General features: G+C 36.3%; 1 protein-coding gene across 12 annotated transcripts in view; it reads left to right on the top strand.

Moving 5' to 3' along the window:
• The window catches only part of EIF4G3 (eukaryotic translation initiation factor 4 gamma 3), a 328,826-nt gene that overhangs the window by 241,839 nt on the left and 66,931 nt on the right, over positions 1-20,056 (top strand). For 8 of the 12 annotated variants that reach the window (XM_058553124.1, XM_058553130.1, XM_058553129.1 and 5 more), the window contains 6 exons: positions 1,470-1,558; positions 6,298-6,544; positions 9,373-9,506; positions 11,141-11,260; positions 11,645-11,755; positions 17,725-17,895. In XM_058553124.1, coding sequence (XP_058409107.1) covers positions 1,470-1,558; positions 6,298-6,544; positions 9,373-9,506; positions 11,141-11,260; positions 11,645-11,755; positions 17,725-17,895 — 872 coding nt within the window. The remainder of the gene's footprint in view (positions 1-1,469; positions 1,559-6,297; positions 6,545-9,372; positions 9,507-11,140; positions 11,261-11,644; positions 11,756-17,724; positions 17,896-20,056) is intronic. The other 4 variants (XM_058553132.1, XM_058553128.1, XM_058553126.1 and 1 more) reach the window with 1 other exon arrangement.

Raw genomic sequence — 20,056 nt, 5'->3', positions numbered from 1 at the left:
AGGTTCCCAAAACTCTATGACTCTTTAAAAAGGATTCTGCTATGCAAGCAGAATTAATCACAAGCATTTTGGAGAGATGCACATAAAACAGACTGGTTATATAAAATCAGAAGATCCATAAAAAATGAAAAGAGACCACTACGTACGTATATACATAAATATACATATAAACCTACCCACAGTTACCGTAATCTGATTTCTGTACTTTGAGAAAATGTTTTTACTTTGAGTAGGCCACAAAGGAAGAATAACAGCTGTTTAATAACGTTTTCGTGTTTATTGTGGTCCCTGAGGGACAGGATAAAGAAGAATTGGTTTGAGATATGTATAACAAAGGAGGTTTACAGAGTATTTTTTTATGATGGTGCAGTATTTTGAGAAGAGTGTTAAATGTCTCCTTTTCCTTGTTCTCAATGTTTTTGGGAAAAATTTGAGGCTTTCACAGAGAGATTGGTTGGTTTAGTCTCAATGGATGATCTTGTGTTTCTGTATTCTCTGGGGCATCAGCTTAGATGGTACTCTTCAGCTTTGGTTTATTCACTTTTGATACAAGTGTCTATATTTATTAAGTGACCTTTCTTTGACTCTTCTCTCTACCTGTCTGCCTATAATATAATACCTCACTTCCATTTATTGACTCATGCGTTGCCTTTTAATATGTTCTGTTTGTTATCTGATGTTTAAATTGTACATCTAAGGGTTGAATGATTTTGTGAAATTTGTAAGTCAAATGACTTTTTAAAAATTCTTTGTAAGCTTACTTTTCCATCTAGAACTTCTGATACAATATAATAATTTAGTAAAAAGTATCTGTTTTCTTTCTTAATTTTCACCCCAGCAGTATGAACATTGAGGCCAACGGTATTGATCTGAAATAAGAAATGAATGTTGTAGAAGTGCTGCCTATCTAATGAAATCTTAATCAAAGTCTTCTTTTATTGTCTAGAAAGCTTAAAAAAACAGAATCTGGAATTTAATTTCTTTTGTCACTTAAAGGAAACTTAGGTATCATCATCTAATCTCACTCTTACACTTTATAGTTGAATGTAGTTGAATATCCAGTATAGTTGAATAAACCTGGGAAGTGTGACTTGCTTAAGATCACATAATTGATTAACAATTGAAGCAGACCCAACTCTAGAACTGTCTGGTAGGCCAGTTTCTTATAGAGATACTCACCACATACTGAATTACATGCCTAGGTAGGTCCTAACCATGAAATTGGAAGAACCTAGGCCACTGGTTGGAAGGCTCTTATGAGCTGATGTGAACAATTTGTGCCTAGGACATTTGCCGTTAAATCTCTGGGCCACAACTACACAGTTGTTCACTTTATCATCCGTCTATCTCCTCAGTATGGATGAAGCCCTCTTTTGTTCTCCTAAATTTGAATATGGGTATCATTTAGACCTAATATTTCCAAACATGACTTCCCTGTGGGAAGTAATGGGCCTGATCTTGTATTTCAGCTCAGACAGCTGTAACTGCACCAAAGATGTGGAAGAAACCAAAAGATCGGACGCGAACCACTGAAGAGATGTTAGAGGCAGAATTGGAGGTAAGGGGCAGCAGCAAATCTCTTTAACTCACCTTCAGAGCAGCGGTGCCATTTCCTAAGACAAGTGTGGGTTTATACCTCTTTCTTGAGATACTGTTTTCTGAGCAAAACTTGATATATGAAGCTTAGTGTCTGATTTTTTTCAAGTCTACTTACAGAATTTAAAAGATTTTTAATAGCATGTTCAATTTCATTGAATTCTTAAGTTATTGTTTAATTTTTGTTTAACCCCTCTGTCCTCTCAATTGAATTTTTCTTTATATTAAGCAGATGGAAAGACTAATCGGGTAAAGAAAAATGGAGACAGTTTTTTCAAATTCCTATTAGCGATGGTGGTAGAAATCATTGGATACATTTTAGGGAAATTCATTTTGAATCTGTCATGTTTTAACTGTAACATAACTTTAAAAGTTTAAAAGTAACATAACTTTTCTCATATGATTTATTCATTTGAACTAAGCCATGCCAGATTTTGCTGTAGGTTACAGCATACCAGGTCCAGGAGATAATGTAAAGAAGGACCTTGTTAGGTCAGATTTAGTCCTAAGGAGTGCTCTAACAATTTCATAGTCTGTAATCTCAATATCCTTAGTGTTAAGTACTGAAGCTTGTAAATGAAGAGTAGTATAAATAATCTGTACATTGCTCTTTTCTTTTTGAACTCTTCTTTTGTCTACTTAATTAAAATAATTTTTATTGAATGTTTAAAATGATAATGTTAAAATGTAGAAATTATTTTGAAATAAATGCATTTATTTTGTAAGACTTTTCTATCTAGTTATAATTCTTACCCTCTTCAAGCAGCTCACAGTACCACTTCATTACTTCCCCATGTCCTGTCATTGCTCTTACATGATGCTCCATTGATGTCACAGTTAGTCCCATAGCAGCCACTCAAATGTTGCATGGGTGTGATTTCGTTGTGGTTATCAGGGGGTAAGAATTGGCAGTAAATTATAGAGGTGCAAATAGTTCCTGTACTCCTCTTGTAGCTGAACAAGAAAATGTTGCTCCTACAGAGAATAAAATACCTTCTAGAGGCAGGGAAATCACATACATTCTTGGTATGGCTGTAAGAGCTTCATAAACTGATTTCTCTTTGCATTTAGCTGTTTTTTTTTTTTGTTCTTTTTCTTTTGTTATACTTAATATTCCTTTGCACTGTGGCTAGATTTCTAAACATTATTGAATATTAAATGGGTAGGCCACCACTCCTGTGCCTTCAATATTCATTCTATTCTTTAGAGTAGGGGTTGGCAAACTTTTCCTGTAATGGTCCAGATAGTAAATAGTTTAGGCTTTGTGGACTGTATGATCCCTGTCATAATTTCTTAACTCTGCTGTGTTACCCAGAAGCAGCTGTAGACAATGTGTATGTAAATGAATGAGTGTGGCTATATTCCAGTAAAACATTATTGATGGACATTGCAATTTGTATTTCACGTAATATTCATGTGTCCTTAAATATTCTTCTTTGGAATATTTTTCAAAAATTGCAAGTGTGAAAACCATCCTTACCTTGCACACACACAAAACAGATGACGAGCCATATTTGGCCCACAAGCCATAGTTTGCTAAAACCTTCATTAGATTGTTATTCCTCATACATGGCAACTGTTTTGACTCATTTTCAACCAATCACTTTTTTCTTAACCTTATAGTTTAAAAGTATAGTAAAAAGATATTTGGTCGTTTGTACACAGACTTTTTTTCAGAAATCCAGTCCCTTGTCTTTCCTAAAATTGAGCATTTATTAGAGTAGTTTAGTAAAGACTGGTTGTCATTGTCTTCATTTTCACTGATTATCATGCTGTCCTTTTCTTAGAGAGATTTTTCTCAGCCTTTAAAAGAATGTGTTTCAGGTATCGGCATATTTTAGATTATATATTGGGTTGTTACATCATTGTAAATATTTTATAAAATTCTTTAAATTATAGCCTAGAAAGATAATACGAAGGATGATTAATCTTAATATTACTAGTTGAGGCCTCTTAAAATTTGTTTAAAAATTTTAGGATATCTCATCAACCATTAGATACATAGTTGTTGGTCTGATTTTGTAGCACTTTAAAAACTAATACAGGCCGTTAAGCAGGCAATTTTGTCAACTAAATTCTTCTTTAATAAGTTCCCATAAAAGATTCAGCTTTGACAGTCCAGCCAAGAAGATGCTTGCTTTCTTCAGTCTAGTTTTCTGAGTAACCAATTTAGGAACCGTTAGACACGTACAGACTGGTTGACTAGAGCTTCATCCTGCTGAAAGAAAGAAAATTATCATAAATATTTATTGCAGCTATTTTTTAGATTCACTTGAAACATATCCTTTCTAACAATGTGCCTCAGATACCTCAGTGATTCTGTATTCTCTGAATTATGGTTTGTATTCATGGAACAAGTTTTTTTATACTTCTTTTTTTGTGTGTGAGGAAGATCTGCCCTGAGCTAACATCCATGCCAATCCTCCTCTTTTTGCTGAGGAAGACTGGCCCTGAGCTAACATCCATGCCGATCTTCCTCCACTTTATGTGGGACACTGCCACAACATGGCCTGAGAAGCGGTGCATTGGTGCGCGCCCGAGATCTGAACCCTGGGCCTCCAGCAGCAGAGCGTGCGCGCTTAACCGCTACGCCACGGGGCCGGCCCCTCTTTATACTTCTTTTTCTAGTTAGAAATTGACTTTCCAAGTAATACATCCTCTCTTTCTATCCAATGGATTGTCTGTTGTTATTGATTTTACATAGAGAGAAGAGGACCCAATATATTTTTTTCTCTAAAATAGCATTTTTTCAAATTTTACAAGATCTGAAATAAGAATTCTATATAATTATATAATGTAGTTGTTCTACTCTTTAATCAGTTTAAGTACTATTTATAGACTCACATGCCAGATTATTAAAGATCTTCTTGATGACCTGTATGTAATTATAAGGTAGTATTACAAATGTTAGTAAAAGTGGCATGTTAATACTACCTTTTAATAAGGTAATATTAAAAGTGTTTTAAATAAATTTACCATTCTGGTATCATATGCTGAACACAGACATCCTTATCTTGAGTGACATGTTTTCTTATGTTTTTTGAGGGGATCAATGTAGGTCTTTATGTATATTTACAGACAGTGAAACTGACGCAGTGAGTTAATTTAGACTGTAGTAGAGCATAGAATAAGAAAAAGTGAGGCTGCTAATTTGTGATTCAAACTTGGTAGATCTATTTTTTCCTCAAAGTTTAAAAGATGCGTTACCTTCTTCCATGTTTTATAAAAAGAAATAGTTTCCAGCCCTTATTTTCTTGGGATTTTTTCTGTCTTTATTTTGATGGTTTCCATTCTCTCTCTTCCTATTGTGGGAGTGGAGGAAGTGTGTGTGTGTGTGTGTTTGTGTATGTATTTGCATGAACTTTTTATTTCTATTATAGAAACAAGGCCTAAAAACCATCTGTTTCTTTTCTTTTTTTTTTTTTAATAGTTTTATTTTATTTATTTTTTCCCCAAAGCTCCAGTAGATAGTTGTATGTCATAGCTGCACGTCCTTCCAGTTGCTGTATGTGGGACGTGGCCTCAGCATGGCCGGAGAAGCAGTGCGTTGGTACGCGCCCGGGATCCGAACAGGGCCAGCCCAGAACCATCTGTTTCTATTGATAACATTTTAAAATGTAGTGTCTTTTCCTCATGATCTGATGTATGGTAGAAGAAAATTCACTAATATTGTATCTGTTATAATACTTCACTTATGTAACAAGGGATTTGTAACTCTTTAATTTTTAAAAAAAAACATGATTCCATAAATCAGTTGGGGTAACCACTTCCTGATGTATATGACATTCTTTTATACAATCCTCTATTAAACCAATTCAACAGAGCCTCTATTTTTGGCTCTCCTAGAGTGAATTTTTCAATTGGAATGCCTGTTTCCTCTGAGTGCTTCTTCCAAAGGATTGTTTTCAGAATGCTTATCCTTCATGAAAAAGAAAGACACTTAAAGTTCATGGAGAACTTTGCCTCAAGGAGTTTTGATGGTTCATATGGTCCTTAAGAAATCCGTTTTTGTTTGATATCTGAAACTGAGATGGTCAGAAATAATTTGGTGAATAACTTCAATTCTATTTTGCGTTTTAAAAATAGACAGGATGCATCAAAACCCAGATTTCTCCCTAGGGGAATATATTCCAAGCATTTTTCCATATATGATTTGAATAAGGTCACAGCCTCAGAGAATTCTAAAAACCAATAAACAAAATGGATTTTAACTAACAAATGGCCTCCTTGCAAAATGAGAGGTGATCAGCTTTGTGAGACTTAGATACTTTAAACTATTCATTGAACTCTCCATTTTGCAGCCAGAGGACAACGCAAAAAATATCCTCTAGTTTCTTTTTATATTTGCTGAGCTTTAGTGTCAAGGGCTGGAGTTCTTGATTTAGATTTCTGACTAGGACTCTTTCAGGTCCATCAAGTTCCGAGGATTAACAGTTCTTTCCATTCTAACCTTTGGTACATTTAGATTTCATTAGTCACGTTAAAGCATTTCAGTAGCCATTTGAATTGTCTGCTTTATCCCAGATGAAATGAGAAAAGTATTTTAAATAAACTTACCATTTTAGTACCATATGCTGAATACAGACATCCTTATCTTGAGTGGCATGTTTTGCTATGCTTTTTGAGAGAATGGCTGTATGTCTTCATGTATATTTACACACAGTGAAAAAGATATAACCTCTGTGTTCACTTACGCTTTAGCCTAAAGCTGAAGAGGAGCTTTCAGGTGACAAAGTACTTGAATCTGAACAGGATAAAATGAGCCAAGGGTTTCATCCTGAAAGAGACCCCTCTGACCTAAAAAAAATGAAAGCTGTGGAGGAAAATGGAGAAGAAGCTGAGCCTGTACGTAATGGTGCTGAGAGTGCTTCTGAGGGTGAAGGAATAGATGCTAATTCAGGCTCCACTGATAGTTCTGGTGAAGGGGGCACGTTCCCGTTTAAACCAGGTAAGTTTATCCCTGCCTTCCTGTGTATGTCTTTCTTTCTCCCCTTCACTCTACTGCAACTACTTAGAGAAATGTTGCCTCCTCATAGAGAAATATTGGATAGAATGAAGAGGCTCATCACGATGTAATATTTACAGAATAGATCAGCAAACATAAGGTAGTGACTAGCAAATCCAGAGAGTTCTGTGTTGACGGAAGTGATATGTGATGCTGGTATTCTTCTTTTACTGGCTTTGGAAGAGCAGCTGGCAAAAGGAATTAGTCAGTGCTAGGCTGGTGGAATTCAACGAGAGAAATTTAAATTTATTCATTTTAATCAAAAGGGGGTATTTTAGATATGACCATGTCCCTTGAGATAGTGTGCTCATCATTTCACAAGCCTACAGAAATCCCTCTGTAGAACTGAACTCCGATAAACAGTCAGAAGCAGTATGACTGAGTTATTGAGCACCTGTGGTAGGGGAAGTGCCCTGTGAAATATATGATAAACCCCAGAGGCTCTTTCATCTTTAGACACCATCAAATGCATTAAACCTTTGTCCCAATACTGTGTACATCATGGTTGACTTTGAGATTTATGGAGGTGTGTGGAACTGTGGGGAAAGGTGGTTCCTTTGATAGGAAATTAGGGATAGGTGAAAAGTTTTTCTTAGTCTGCCAAATCTGGAGTGATTTCTGCATGACGTAGGTAGGGTTTGAATGTAAAATATTAGACCTCAAAAATAATCTAGGGGCCGGCCCGGTGGCGCAAGCGGTTAAGTGCGCGCGCTCCGCTGCGGCGGCCCGGGGTTCGCTGGTTCGGATCCCGGGCGCGCACTGACGCACTGCTTGGTAAGCCATGCTGTGGCGGCGTCCCATATAAAGTGGAGGAAGACAGGCACAGATGTTAGCCCAGGGCCGTCTTCCTCAGCAAAAAAAGAGGAGGATTGGCAGATGTTAGCTCAGGGCTGATCTCCTCACAAAAAAAAAAAAAAAAAAAAATTATAAAAAATAATCTAGACTAGTATTTTGCAAACTGCTGGTTTTAACCCATTTAATAGGTTGTGAAATTAATTTAATGAGTTACAACCTAGGAGAAGAGAGTAAAAAATGTCAGTGCATTACACGAGGTAAGGGTAAGTGTTGTTTTAAGAAACTTTTAATTCATTTATATGTCTGTGTGTTCTGAGTCATGAAGTCATTATATTTCTGACTGTGAGTTGTAGTCAAAAATGTTTGAAAGCCACTTATCGATACTACCTTAATATACTGATCTTTTCACAATAAACTGCTGCTAATGGGCTTTATGAAATTGTATGGTTATGCTATTGTAATTTTTCTTTTAACCTTAGGACTCAGTATACTGAAATTACTTCTAAAGTAAAGAAATTACTTCTAAAGCTTGTATCATATCACCAAACACTTGTGGCTACCACTCATCCTTCTTAAGGAAATTGAGACATTATTGTCATTTTTAGGATTGTGTAAATTATATTTTTATCCTTCAGTTTGGCGAGGGAAAAGTACACAACTACAGGCCCCAATTATACTGACCAAGTAACTGCCTTTTGCCCCTGTAATATACACTAGCAGTAGTTAGAAAAAAGGCAATTTAAAGTTTAGATCCCAATAAACTATCTACCTTTTAATAAATATAATAAAGTAATAAGGATTTGGTGAAAATTCTCACAGGTCATCTGTGAGTCTATGACCTAGACATCATGAACCACTAATATAAAGAAGGATCCAGTGTGCTATCATGAAGTGAGCTGGAGCCTGATTTTTTCTTTTTCTTTTTCTTTTTTTTTTTTTTGTGAGGAAGATCAGCCCTGAGCTAATATCCGTTGCCAATACTCCTCTTTTTGTTGAGGAAGATTAGCCCTGAGTTAACGTCTGTGCCCATCTTCCTCTATTTTGTATATGGGATGCCGCCACAGCATGGCTTGGTGAGTGGTGCGTATGACCACGCCAAAGACCCGAACCTGCAAACCTCGGGCTGCCGAAGCAGAGCATGCGAACTTAACCACTATGCCACCAGGCGGCCCCTGGAGCCTGATTTTGATGAGAGTTTTGTTAATTAAAAGAAAAAAATTGACTTGCTTTTATTATCCAATACAAATTTCAAGAAATTCTCCAACTTTATATAATGAGAGAAGTGTGAGTACTGATAACTGTTAACAATAGTAGTAGTAGCAAAGTAAGTACTATGGCAAAAAACTAATTTAAAATTCATGTTAAAAATATTAGCTAAGAATGTGTTTAGTCTCAGGATTTTTGGAGAAAGATATGTCTATTCCCAGTTTAGTTGGCTCAGCAAGCAAGTACATTATTTTCTTCAGATTAAACTATAGTCAGAGAAAAAAATTCTATATCTAGCTGCTTAGACGTTTCAGATTCTTAAATAAGTTGTTTTTGTGTTTTGTGTCCTGTTACCTTTTTTCCCCTCCAAAATGACACTTTCAAGCGAACAACCAAAGTATCCTTCTTTTCCATGAAACCAAGAGTATTACCAAATTCCTTATTTCTGAGGTGTGTAAAGGCTTGGTAGTTTATTTAATGAGGATTATTGCATATCCCTGGCCAAAGGCTGCATAATCTGTATATGAAGTGGTTCCTATAGCAATTTACTTCAGATTACTTTACTATCCAAAGGTATCCAGAAAGGATAAAAGAACAAAAGACAGTTTAAAATGTTTCCGTGACATTTTCTGACTGTAGCTCAGTGTTCCCTTTGTGTTTTTGTTTATTTATGATGAGATAAAGTAAATGTTGGAATCTGGTTTGTACTCTTACTGGATATGCATACAGTGACCCTATAGACAGTTGTCTGCCTACATCCCTCTTTCTAGAATCCTGGAAGCCTGCTGATACTGAAGGCAAAAAGCAGTATGACAGGGAGTTTTTGCTGGACTTCCAGTTCATGCCAGCCTGTATACAGAAACCAGAGGGCCTGCCTCCCATCAGTGATGTGGTTCTTGACAAGGTAAGCTGTGCACTCAGAGAAAGACTTTTTGGTGGGAACTGATTTTAATTATCAGTGCAAATATGTGAAGTATGAACAATTTTTAGGGATGTTAAAGCAAATGGCATTTGAATTAAAATAGCTGATGTTTAAGAATCAGAGTTTTCCTAAACACTGTTGGATTTTGGGTTTGTTACAGATTACAGTAATCTCAAGGTTTGGCCCATATTTGATTTATGAAGTTTTAAAATTTATTAATTGCTTATTATGGCTGTTTCCTAATGATGTGATGAAAATTGTGTGTCTCTTGGGCTAATGTGGCTCAAATGATACACGGGGCTCTTTCCCCACTATTCTAAAATTTCCATATGGAATTAGCATGGCATTGAGGGCAGGTCAGAAACCTAGGAAGGTATTTCACAGATCGAACTGAAGTGGGAATCAACATAATTCAAATAATGTATGTCTCAAAATTTCACTAATAGATACTTATAGTGATTAGTTTTCAATCCTGTGCAAATAAATAGGCACCCTTTCTCTTTACATAGGATCCTAATGGTGCATACAGAAAATTAGTACAGTCAGTGTTTATTTTGTCTGTTTATTAAAAGAAGTAAAATCAGATGTATATCAACTCAAGTAATTTCATGCAAATCACTGATGAACCAGTGCTGGTGACTAAGCTTGAAGTACTTTTGTTTTGAAGAGGAACCATTAATCTCTAATTAAAGTGTAGAGGGTAACTATCTTATAGAATGATATCCACCTCTTATTGACATTTCCAGCGGCTGCTTATCCAGACCTTATTTGTATTATTTTACTCTCCTATAGCAACAGGTCTTCTTATTTCTCTTGATATCTAAGTCTTCTCTCTTAGGTACTTATGTGAGGACAGTTGAATGGTGATGCTAATTTGAGGCTACTTCAGTACTTCAGAGGGCAAGTGTTATTATCCACTGAATTAGATTATCCTCTTAGAAAATATTCCTTTTTGTCTTCCTACCTTATCTGTTTCTGACTTTCTGTTTCTGGCCAATCATGAGCTGATATCTCACTGAGCTGCTTAGCTTTACTGAGTCTATAGTCACATTATATATGCCTATACAAAACCACATATCTCTGATTAACAAGGCAGACAAAGTGAGATTTTAAGTGAGTCATCACACATGAAAAATATCTCCTTTTGAGACTTATTACTGTCCACTCAAAATACATACTTTACTAACCATAAGTCAACAGCATTAAAACCAAAATGAGCAATAGCAGAATTCTTATAGGCAAGTGCGCTGATGTCCTGGTGAATATCCTGGAAAAAAATCCCAAAATTTGGCCCTAGTTCATAGGATCTCAAAATAGCCTATTTTGTGCCATGCTATTGGTCCTGAGTGTCTAGTGAGCCAGTCCACTGATTGTGTCTAGCCTCCCCTTGGGAATTTTAATCCTAATCAGTCCCAGGGCACCAGAAAACCGTTGTTGACCTAAAGGCTCTAAGGCTAGCCCAGGAGAACCTACTATGGTTCAGATTGGACTTCAACTGGTTCAGGAAGCCAGTACTTACGGTTTCAGCTGGCATAACTTTTCAGTTTGAGTTTTTATCTTTGTAGCACTGAATATTCTGGAACTTGTGTTAAGCTTTTCTTTGCTTCTTCATGCAGATCAACCAACCCAAATTGCCAATGCGAACTCTGGATCCTCGGATTTTGCCTCGAGGACCAGACTTTACTCCAGCATTTGCAGATTTTGGAAGGCAGACTTCTGGTGGAAGAGGTGTACCTGTAAGTGCAAGTTCCCTACAACCCAATTAGTTAGAAACTGTCGTAGACTTCATGTCATCTTGTGTAAAGTCGAGAGAGCAGCTTTTATTCGTTGATTCTTCTAACCAAGAAGAAGAAGTAGAAGAGGCGAAGACTATCCTTTCCATACTAATATTAAAGCAAATAAAGAATACACTTGAGTCGTTTTTACTTGAAAGAAATTGGTCTGCTTTAATTTGGTCTTGATTGATTTTTTCATATTTTTTCAGTTGGAGTGACCTGCAAGTGGGTTAAAAATAGAGCCAACCTTGAATAGGATTCCTATTTTGTTTTGAGGTGTCCTGATATACTGGAGATCTCTCATGACATTCAGCTAATGGTCATCTCTTGTCTTTGTTTCTACAGATTTGCAAAGTGCAGAGCAGGCATGGATTGCCAATTCTGGAACAGAGTAAAGCCCCAACTTGCACTCCACTGGCGATGTCACACCCGCCCCTGAAGAGCCTGCCTTTAGGGGTGCGCTGAATCCCTTTTTTAAAAAAAAAGCTAGCCTGTGGTGTTATGATATTTTCTGTTTTGCTCTTCTGACTTACTGTAGGTTGTGAAGTCAAAGTATGAATAAATGACACGTACAAAAGAGTGCAGTATTGCTAAACTGCAGATTGCCTTTACACCCCTGGTGGCAGGCTCTTCAGCGGTAGAAGTGGCATCACCAATGGAGTTATGCCTGGCCTCTGCACTCTGTGGGATTAGTCAGCTCTGCCTACTCCATGCTTTGTAGATTTGCAGAAAGCATGGGGAAGATTGCCAGTGATGTAAATACCACTCTGTTTCCCGAGTTGGAATGGCATAGAGAGCACTTAATCTAAAGATCTGGAGGACCTTGAAGTGTGACGTACATTTGCAGATCACCCTGTTAAGATTACTTTGTTTTATGTTTGGTAAAATATTTTTATGTAAGGTGACACTTTTTGTTTCCGCATCCCCTTTTTTATTTCTGGAAAGGCAACTTTTGAAACCTGCTTTAAAATAAGACTACACTGTCTGAAAACAAATGTCACTTTGTAGATATTTGAATTATTTGATCATTTGCCTGCACCCAAACACTGATTAAAAATACTTGAATGCCCACAGTGTATTGCAGGCTTTTTAAAACCTACAGAAAATCTTCTTAATCTGTAGTATTATTTATTGAGCATCACCATCTTAAAGTCCTCTGTGGGTGTAATATTCTTTTCTCACACAGATTTAAAGTTGAACCTTTATCTATTTCCTCTAAATTCCAAATCAAAATTTTTCTAAAGTTTGAATTACCTCACCAGAAAGTCTTAGAAAGCAGCTTTCTAGAAACCATTTTGTACTTCATTTTTCAGCATTATTTCCCTTTTTGGTGGTTTAAATTTCTGTTAGCATTTGTTTTTGTTTTAGTTTTGGTTTAAATCTTTGTTTTGCCAAACGTTTGAGATAACGTTGATGTCATTTTGATTATTCTCTGGGTGACAGCATATGTGGTTATCATATTGCTCAGTTCTGTTCATATGTCACTCTCAGAAGGTATGAATTGCCACATTTACTCTTCTAGTGTGTACTGTGGCTTTTCATTACTAGCTTGCTATTGTCTAATAATTAGGTATAGCAAAAAAAGGAAATATTGTGAATTAAGAATGAGCTGTATCTCTTTTAAAATGTTGAAATTAGAAAATGAATTTTGAAGGTAACTGTCACAATGTATGTTTGCCCCCTAATCTGTATGTTTACATGTATCAGATAAATGGTGCATTCAAAGTAATGTGACTGGAAATGAGCCGTTATCAAGAATTTGTAGTGTGTCCAAAAAGGTCAGCTTGAATTATTTAATTCATTTTCTTTAAGTAGCTCTGTCATGTGCCACAAGCTAACTTTTAAGTGAAATTGTGATCTATCAGAGTAATACTGATAGGTTAAGCCTTAATGCAAATAATTATTCTTCCAGCCTCTTCCATAGCTAACAAACATTCTCCGCTTAATTTGTCCAGCTTTCCTTGGTATATTGGTGTAGATACAGATGGGAAATTCGTAGGACGTATATATCTGACATATAAAGAAACAATCAATAATGCTTTTTGGAAAAAAGCAGCATCTCTATAGTTTCTGGTTCCATACCTCTAATGATTTTTGCCAGCTTCCAAATTCGCTCATAAATAATTACCGCCCAAAGATATTAAGATCTACTAAGTATGCTTCGTAGTATGGCTTAAGTAGCCATGACTCCTAATATAAACTCTCCTGCAACAGAGTTGTTAGAAAATATTTTTAATACATAGCGATTGTTTTAACATGTCATATGCAGTTACATATAGTTTTCAAACGTAAAGGTCCTTTGATGACACTAAAGTGCATATCTATTGGATATATGCATCCAAGCAGTATTATCTCTCTAGTTTTTTAAAATCAAATTACTTGGCAATTGTGGTATTAATTTTAATAGTAATCTTTTGGTAGACATCACAGAACGTGCCCCAAAAGAAATGTATTGAGAAGAGGGGCTGTGGACCTAGACTGGTAACTTGCCATTCATATTCATTTCAACTAACTTTGAGATTAGCTGAGCTATTATAAAAATCCTAGGGGCAAAGAGAGGTTTTCTGAGCTCATGTCATTCTTCCCTCTCTCCTTAAAGGAACACTTGGTTGTCTCTCTAAAAATTGCTAGCATGAATTTTGGTCCTATTTTCTTTGATATTCAGGTAAGCAGAAGAGTTTGAAGTCATAGTCTCTGAATGAGATAAGAGAAATGTATATTAAACTCTATAACAGAGATGGGTGTAATTTCTTATTTAATACATTTAAGAAAAGTAGATGAGAGTGGGTAAAAAATTTAAACTTGCATCACCTGAAAAAACATTGCCACTCACTAGTTAATCAACCCCAGATATTGACATTTCATTTTAGTTCTGACATTTGTGGACCCTAGGCACATTAAAGTTCTTCTAGCCGTCAATCAGAATTGTCTGTCCTTCAAGCAAGGAGACCAGGCTTCATTTCCTTTTTTTTTGGCTGAGAAAGACTGGCCCTGGGCTAACATCCGTGCCCATCTTCCTCCACTTTATATGGGATGCTGCCACAGCATGGCTCGCCAAGTGGTGCGTTGGTGCACGCCTGTTCATTTCTTTTTATATACTCCATAACTCTTAGCACAAGATCCTAGATTTTGTTTGTGTTTAGTAAGTAAGTCATTCATTATATGTGGTGCAACTTTTGAAGGATACTATAAATTTGACAATTTGTATTAAGTTTTTCACACACAGAAGAAGGACATGAAATATTTAAAGTTAATCACACCAATATACGTATCACTTTTTAAAAAGTTCCTTTTGTTCTTTGGTATTGATGATGATACCTTACCTAGTTTTCAGGTCCTTTTATATGGCTTATATCTCATGGTCCTCATAGCAACTTTTGTAGGTAGAACAATCATTTGACGGATGAGAAAGCTTAAGTTCAACAAAGTTAAGAGAATTGCTCACAGTAGCTTTGCTCATAAGTAGCAGAACGGGGCACAGTTGTTTTTGTCTTCTAATCTGCCTTTCTTCTCCACTGCACCACAGTGCTTCTAGGCATTGATGTTCCTGACAGTGAATTCATTCCCATAGTATAAACAGAAGAATGCTAGAGATTAATTAATTAAGCATGTTAAGCATTTATAAGTATAGTAAATCTGTTGGGGACTCAATATACTTGGATAAACATTTGTGAACAGTATCTGTCTTAGTTATATCCAGAGATACAAATATAATTTTTAAATTTGTCTTGGGAGCTTGCACATGGGTTATAATTTTAAATTTTTTATCCTGGACTAACATCAGTTATCTTTTCAAAACTTTTTTTCCTTTGAAGTCTTGTTATCTGTGTAGTAATATTTCTTACATTTCTATGCTGCTTGTTTGAAATTCACACATATTTGTCTTGGGGCAGGTAAAGAGATGTGGCATAAATCATATTTACTTTCTAAATTCAAATCACAAGGCATGTTCATTGGTGTTTGCAGTATTTTTTGGAAATGGATATTTTCTGACTTTACTCAAACATGGTTAAATTAAAATTATATTCTTAGGGGCCTGCCCTGTGGCATAGCAGTTAAGTGCGCACGTTCTGCTGCTGGCGGCCCGGGTTCGGATCCCAGGCGCGTGCAGATGCACCGCTTGTCAGGCCGTGCTGTGGCGGCGTCCCATATAAAGTAGAGGAAGATGGGCGTGGATGTTAGCCCAGGACCAGTATTCCTCAGCAAAAAGAGGAGGATTGGCATGGATGTTAGCTCAGAGCTGATCTTCCTCATACACACACACACAAAAATAAAAAAAATAAATAAATAAAATAAAATTATATTCTTAAATTCTGTGTACTGTGGCTCTTATGTGATTTTGACATAATTACTTTTCATTACACCATCAACCTTAGTTCTTTTGTTTATTTATTTTTTAAGTGTGGTAACATCTATTTATAACATTGTATAAATTTCAGGTGTACATCATTATACTTCTGTTTCTGCATAGATTACATCATGTTCTCACAACTTTAGTTCTTGACAGATTTTTATGTGCAAATGCATGGAGTAGGTTAAATGTCTTGTGATATAATTACTTATTTGAACTTTATCCAGGCATAGAAAAAGATATTAACCCACATGAATCAGCACTAGAATATAACCTGAATTATAAAAACCAGACAATACTTGGTTTACTGCATTTTCATAACAGAATTATTTTGTCTGGGCTACCATATCAAAGTTTCAGTTATAAATATAATAGTACTGTCTGGTTTAGCATCTGTTCCCTGTTGGTACTTTTCCAGTCTGATTGATGATCTTCTTTAGTTCTTTCGGTTATACCATGCCTGGTACCTCTGGGTTTATCTGACCTCAGTTTTTGTTGTTGTTGTTGTTTTGGTGAGGAAGATTAGCCTTGAGCTAACATCCATTGCCAGTCTTCCTCTTTTGTTTTTTTTTTCTGCTTGAGGAATATTAGCCCTGAGCTAACATCTGTGCCGATCTTCCTCCATGTTTTTGTATGTGGGATTCCTCCACAGCATGGCTGATGAGTGGAGTAGGTCTGCGCCTTGGATCCAAACCCTCAAACCCGTGATGTGGAAGCAGAGTGTGTGGAACTTGAACCACTTGGCCATGGGGCCGGCCCTCTGTCCTCAGTTTTTTTAATGTTTACCAAATAGTCTGAGATCATATCATCAGTACTGAGTCTTTAGCTGGATGTATTTGACAAGATTGGTATTTATTGCCTAGAAATTCTAACTTTTGATTCTGATATATCCTTGATACTGCTGTTTCTAATTAGAGCAGATAGTGAAGTGTGAGGGAACAGTTCCGATGATGAGTGATGTGTAAAGGCTTTTAAGCTTATCAGCTTAGGCCTCAGACCATGTCTCTCTTAGAACCTGTCTTTTTATATAAATCATGACATTTAACTTTCTACTTACTTCTCTGAAGCTTTATATGAATGCCAAAGGGCAGTATTGGGGTGTTAGGTGAGATGATTCTGGTCTGTATGTCTTGTGTGAAGTTTTTTTTTTCCTTCTCTCTTGAAATCTAATGGCTACATTTACTCAGCATTTAGAGAATGTTATGTCAGAAAAAGTAAAGGCTGTCAATATGTAACAGATCTGGAGGAGCAGAACTTATTATCAACCCAAATATTTAATCTTGAAAAACTATTTCCAAGCATTTCAAGTAGCAACTATTATGAATATTTTAATACACAGAATGCGGCTTTTAACTTACCTGATTATCTCTTGCAGTAGCAATTCTTAATTTGATGACCAGTGTGACATGCTAGCATACATTGGTTTTACCAGAATGAGTATAGTGGGACTCTAGCAGGAACAAAGAGCTGACAAAGAGAGGAAGACGTTTTTTTCAGGGAGCAATTTAGTTGGATCTCATTGATGTTATAAGAAAGACTTATTTTAGGTATTTCTGGCCCAGCAAATTTAGAGAGATCCGTTAAGATCTGCAGTAAGGCTGGGTGTTTATTATGCTATAGAGAATTTTGGTGATAAGCTTATATTTTTATTTCACACTTAAAGTTTAGAAACCCAGTTTTTGAAGCAGATTTGTAATTGTGATGATTGCAGTGAAGTTTTGTATTCATTCAAGTGACCAGTCGCAAGTCATACAACTAGTAAAAAATAGAGTTTCACTTAGGGGTAGTCTTTTATGTTAGGAACAACAGCTTTATCAAACATAATTTTTTATCACTTTGTTTATCTCATTTAGGACTTCAGGTCAAAAATTGAAGTGGTAGAGAACATTACATTGATTGTATTCTAAGTGCCCCCCCACCCCCCAAAAAGAGTTCACATCTAAATTGAGTGCCTAATACCCATCTTTGCATCTGAGTGTTTGGTGTGATCATCAGGCTTGACTTGGGCAGCAAAGCAGAGACTGCAAATTGTAAGTACTCTGTGTAGATATAATAAAGAGTATTCTTGTCCTAGTTGTTGAACGTTGGGCCACGGAGATCTCAACCGGGCCAAAGAAGAGAGCCCAGGAAGATCATCACAGTCCCTGTAAAAGAAGATGTGCACCTGAAAAAGGCAGAGAATGCCTGGAAGCCCAGCCAGAAACGAGACAGCCAAGCTGAGGATCCCGAAAACATTAAAACCCAGGTGAGAACAGAAGGACGTTCTAACATTGTTTTGGAAATATAATGATTTGTTTTGATTTGTCATTTTGCCCTAGTAATATATGTAGAGATCTTAGTTTAAGACTTTTTGTAATTATTTTCCTATTAAAAGCATTATTCTAAATAAGCCATCATGGATGCCAATAAACCTACTATTTTCTCTTGAAATTGCTTTCTTTGTGCTTTTCAAGACAGACACTATGTCTAGAGGGTTCATATGTCAGAGACTTCTATCATTCTGGCTTAGATCAATATTTTCTCTTCTTAAAAATGTGTTTTTAGATTCTCAGTGATTACCCACTGCTTGTCTAGTTGGTACATTGCTTTGTGTCTCCTTGTCAGGCTTTCATTTCTAATAAGTTAGCATTTAGAAACCTATCTTGTTTTAGAGTCTTTTGGAATAAAATTGAATTCTTTGCATCTTTCTCACCATTTCCTGCCCTCAGAACTCCTTCAGGTAAATTGAATGAATTCCTTTAATCCACACAAAATTGTTTTTTGTGTCAAATTATGTAAAATCTTTATTCATCTTTTGCTGTACACACAATGCCAGTTCCTATCCCTGGGTCACCTCTATTACCTTCTTTGGATGTTTTTGCTTCTAGGCACCAAAACTAGAGTCTCTTCTTGAACTGTTTATCTGTACCAGAGCCAGGCATCACAGATCGCATACTGACTTTTAAGTGTCTGGTTGCTTATATATCTTTTCTTTCACCATGAACAGTTTAGTATAGCAGTCAAAAGCTCCAGCTCAGGAGACAGAGGCAAGTTCTGTTTGGCAGGTTCTTCATCTTAACTGTAGAATGAAGATACTACTATTACCTACTTCACAGGGCCATTGTGAAGATTAAATGAAGTAAAATAAAGCATTTGGCTTGGTTCCTGGAGCCCAGTTGGGTGCTCAGTATGATGATGTTCCTGGAACCAGAGATGTCCCTTATAAATCTTGGTTTTGATTCAGCACCAACACAGAACCTCATACATAGTAGATACTCAGTAAATACTTGTTAATTGAATGAAGTAACCAACAAAATTGTTCGTGCCAAGTCAAGACCAAGATGAACTGATCCATCACAAAGCCGTGCTGTCAAACCTTAATTGGCTGCTTGCCTTCATTCATCTTTCTAGTGATTGGCCCAAACATTTTTCTCAAGTACATCCTTCTCCAGATTTACTGAAATCAAGTACCTAATGTTTCCTCCATTTCTTCTCAATATATCTCAAGTTAAAAAAAAAAAATACTTTCTACATCCCTCCCTCTAATCCCCCTGAGAAATACTTAATGATAAGGGGCCTAAATGACTTGCAAAGTTAAAATTCCTGCCAGATCTTTATCATTGAAGATGAAGATTTCTTGTTTTAGTATTTAAGGCACTTGTATTAGTGCCTTATTTCATTAGATTCTTCCAACGCCTATGAAGGAGGGAATAGATACTGTCTGTTTTTTCCATATGAGGAAACTGAAGCTTCAAGAGATCAAGATACCCACAGTGTTGTGGTCACTAAATAGTCCATTTGTTGTGACTTGTAATCTGCCTCTCTTTACTCTGTAACAGAGTTCTCCCCATTAATGATTTATTTTTATTTCAGAAACATAACAGTAATTATATTGACTCAAAGTATCATTAATTAGCTAAGTTTTCTTTGGTGAATAGATAAAGCAAATCCAATAGAGAATGAATAGACTTCTTTTTCAGGGCTGGTACAACCTTCTTTTTCTTGACACTTTTTCTTCTAAATTCAGAGCATCTTTGCTTCATTACGTCTTTTTTGGTGTTTTTATTCTTCTCCTCTGTGTAGGTATACCCCATGTTGACTTGTTGCTCCTGCTAATTGTTATTCTGTCTCTTTCCTTTTTGTCAAAACAGTGGTTTTATTGTTGCCTCCACTTCCAGAAAACTCTTTCAGTCTTTTGTTCCTACCATTGTATTAAAACAACGTTATGAGCGACCACCAATGACCTTATTCTTCCTATATCATAAGATTTCATCTTCTCCTTGAAGCAGTTCTAGGAGACATTGCCTCCTGACATGTCTAGACTCCTAAACATACATATACTACTGTGGTGGTTCCAATACTGGGATCCCCTGCTTCATCTCTCTTCTCTTGATACAACATTCCTGCTGCTGCTGCCTGACTCATCT

Source organism: Diceros bicornis, chromosome 13 (assembly GCF_020826845.1).
Source record: "Diceros bicornis minor isolate mBicDic1 chromosome 13, mDicBic1.mat.cur, whole genome shotgun sequence".
In the NCBI taxonomy this organism is placed as follows: Eukaryota; Metazoa; Chordata; class Mammalia; order Perissodactyla; family Rhinocerotidae; genus Diceros; species Diceros bicornis.
The sequence above is the reverse complement of the archived record's forward strand: the minus strand, read 5'-3'. Positions and strand labels throughout refer to the sequence as shown.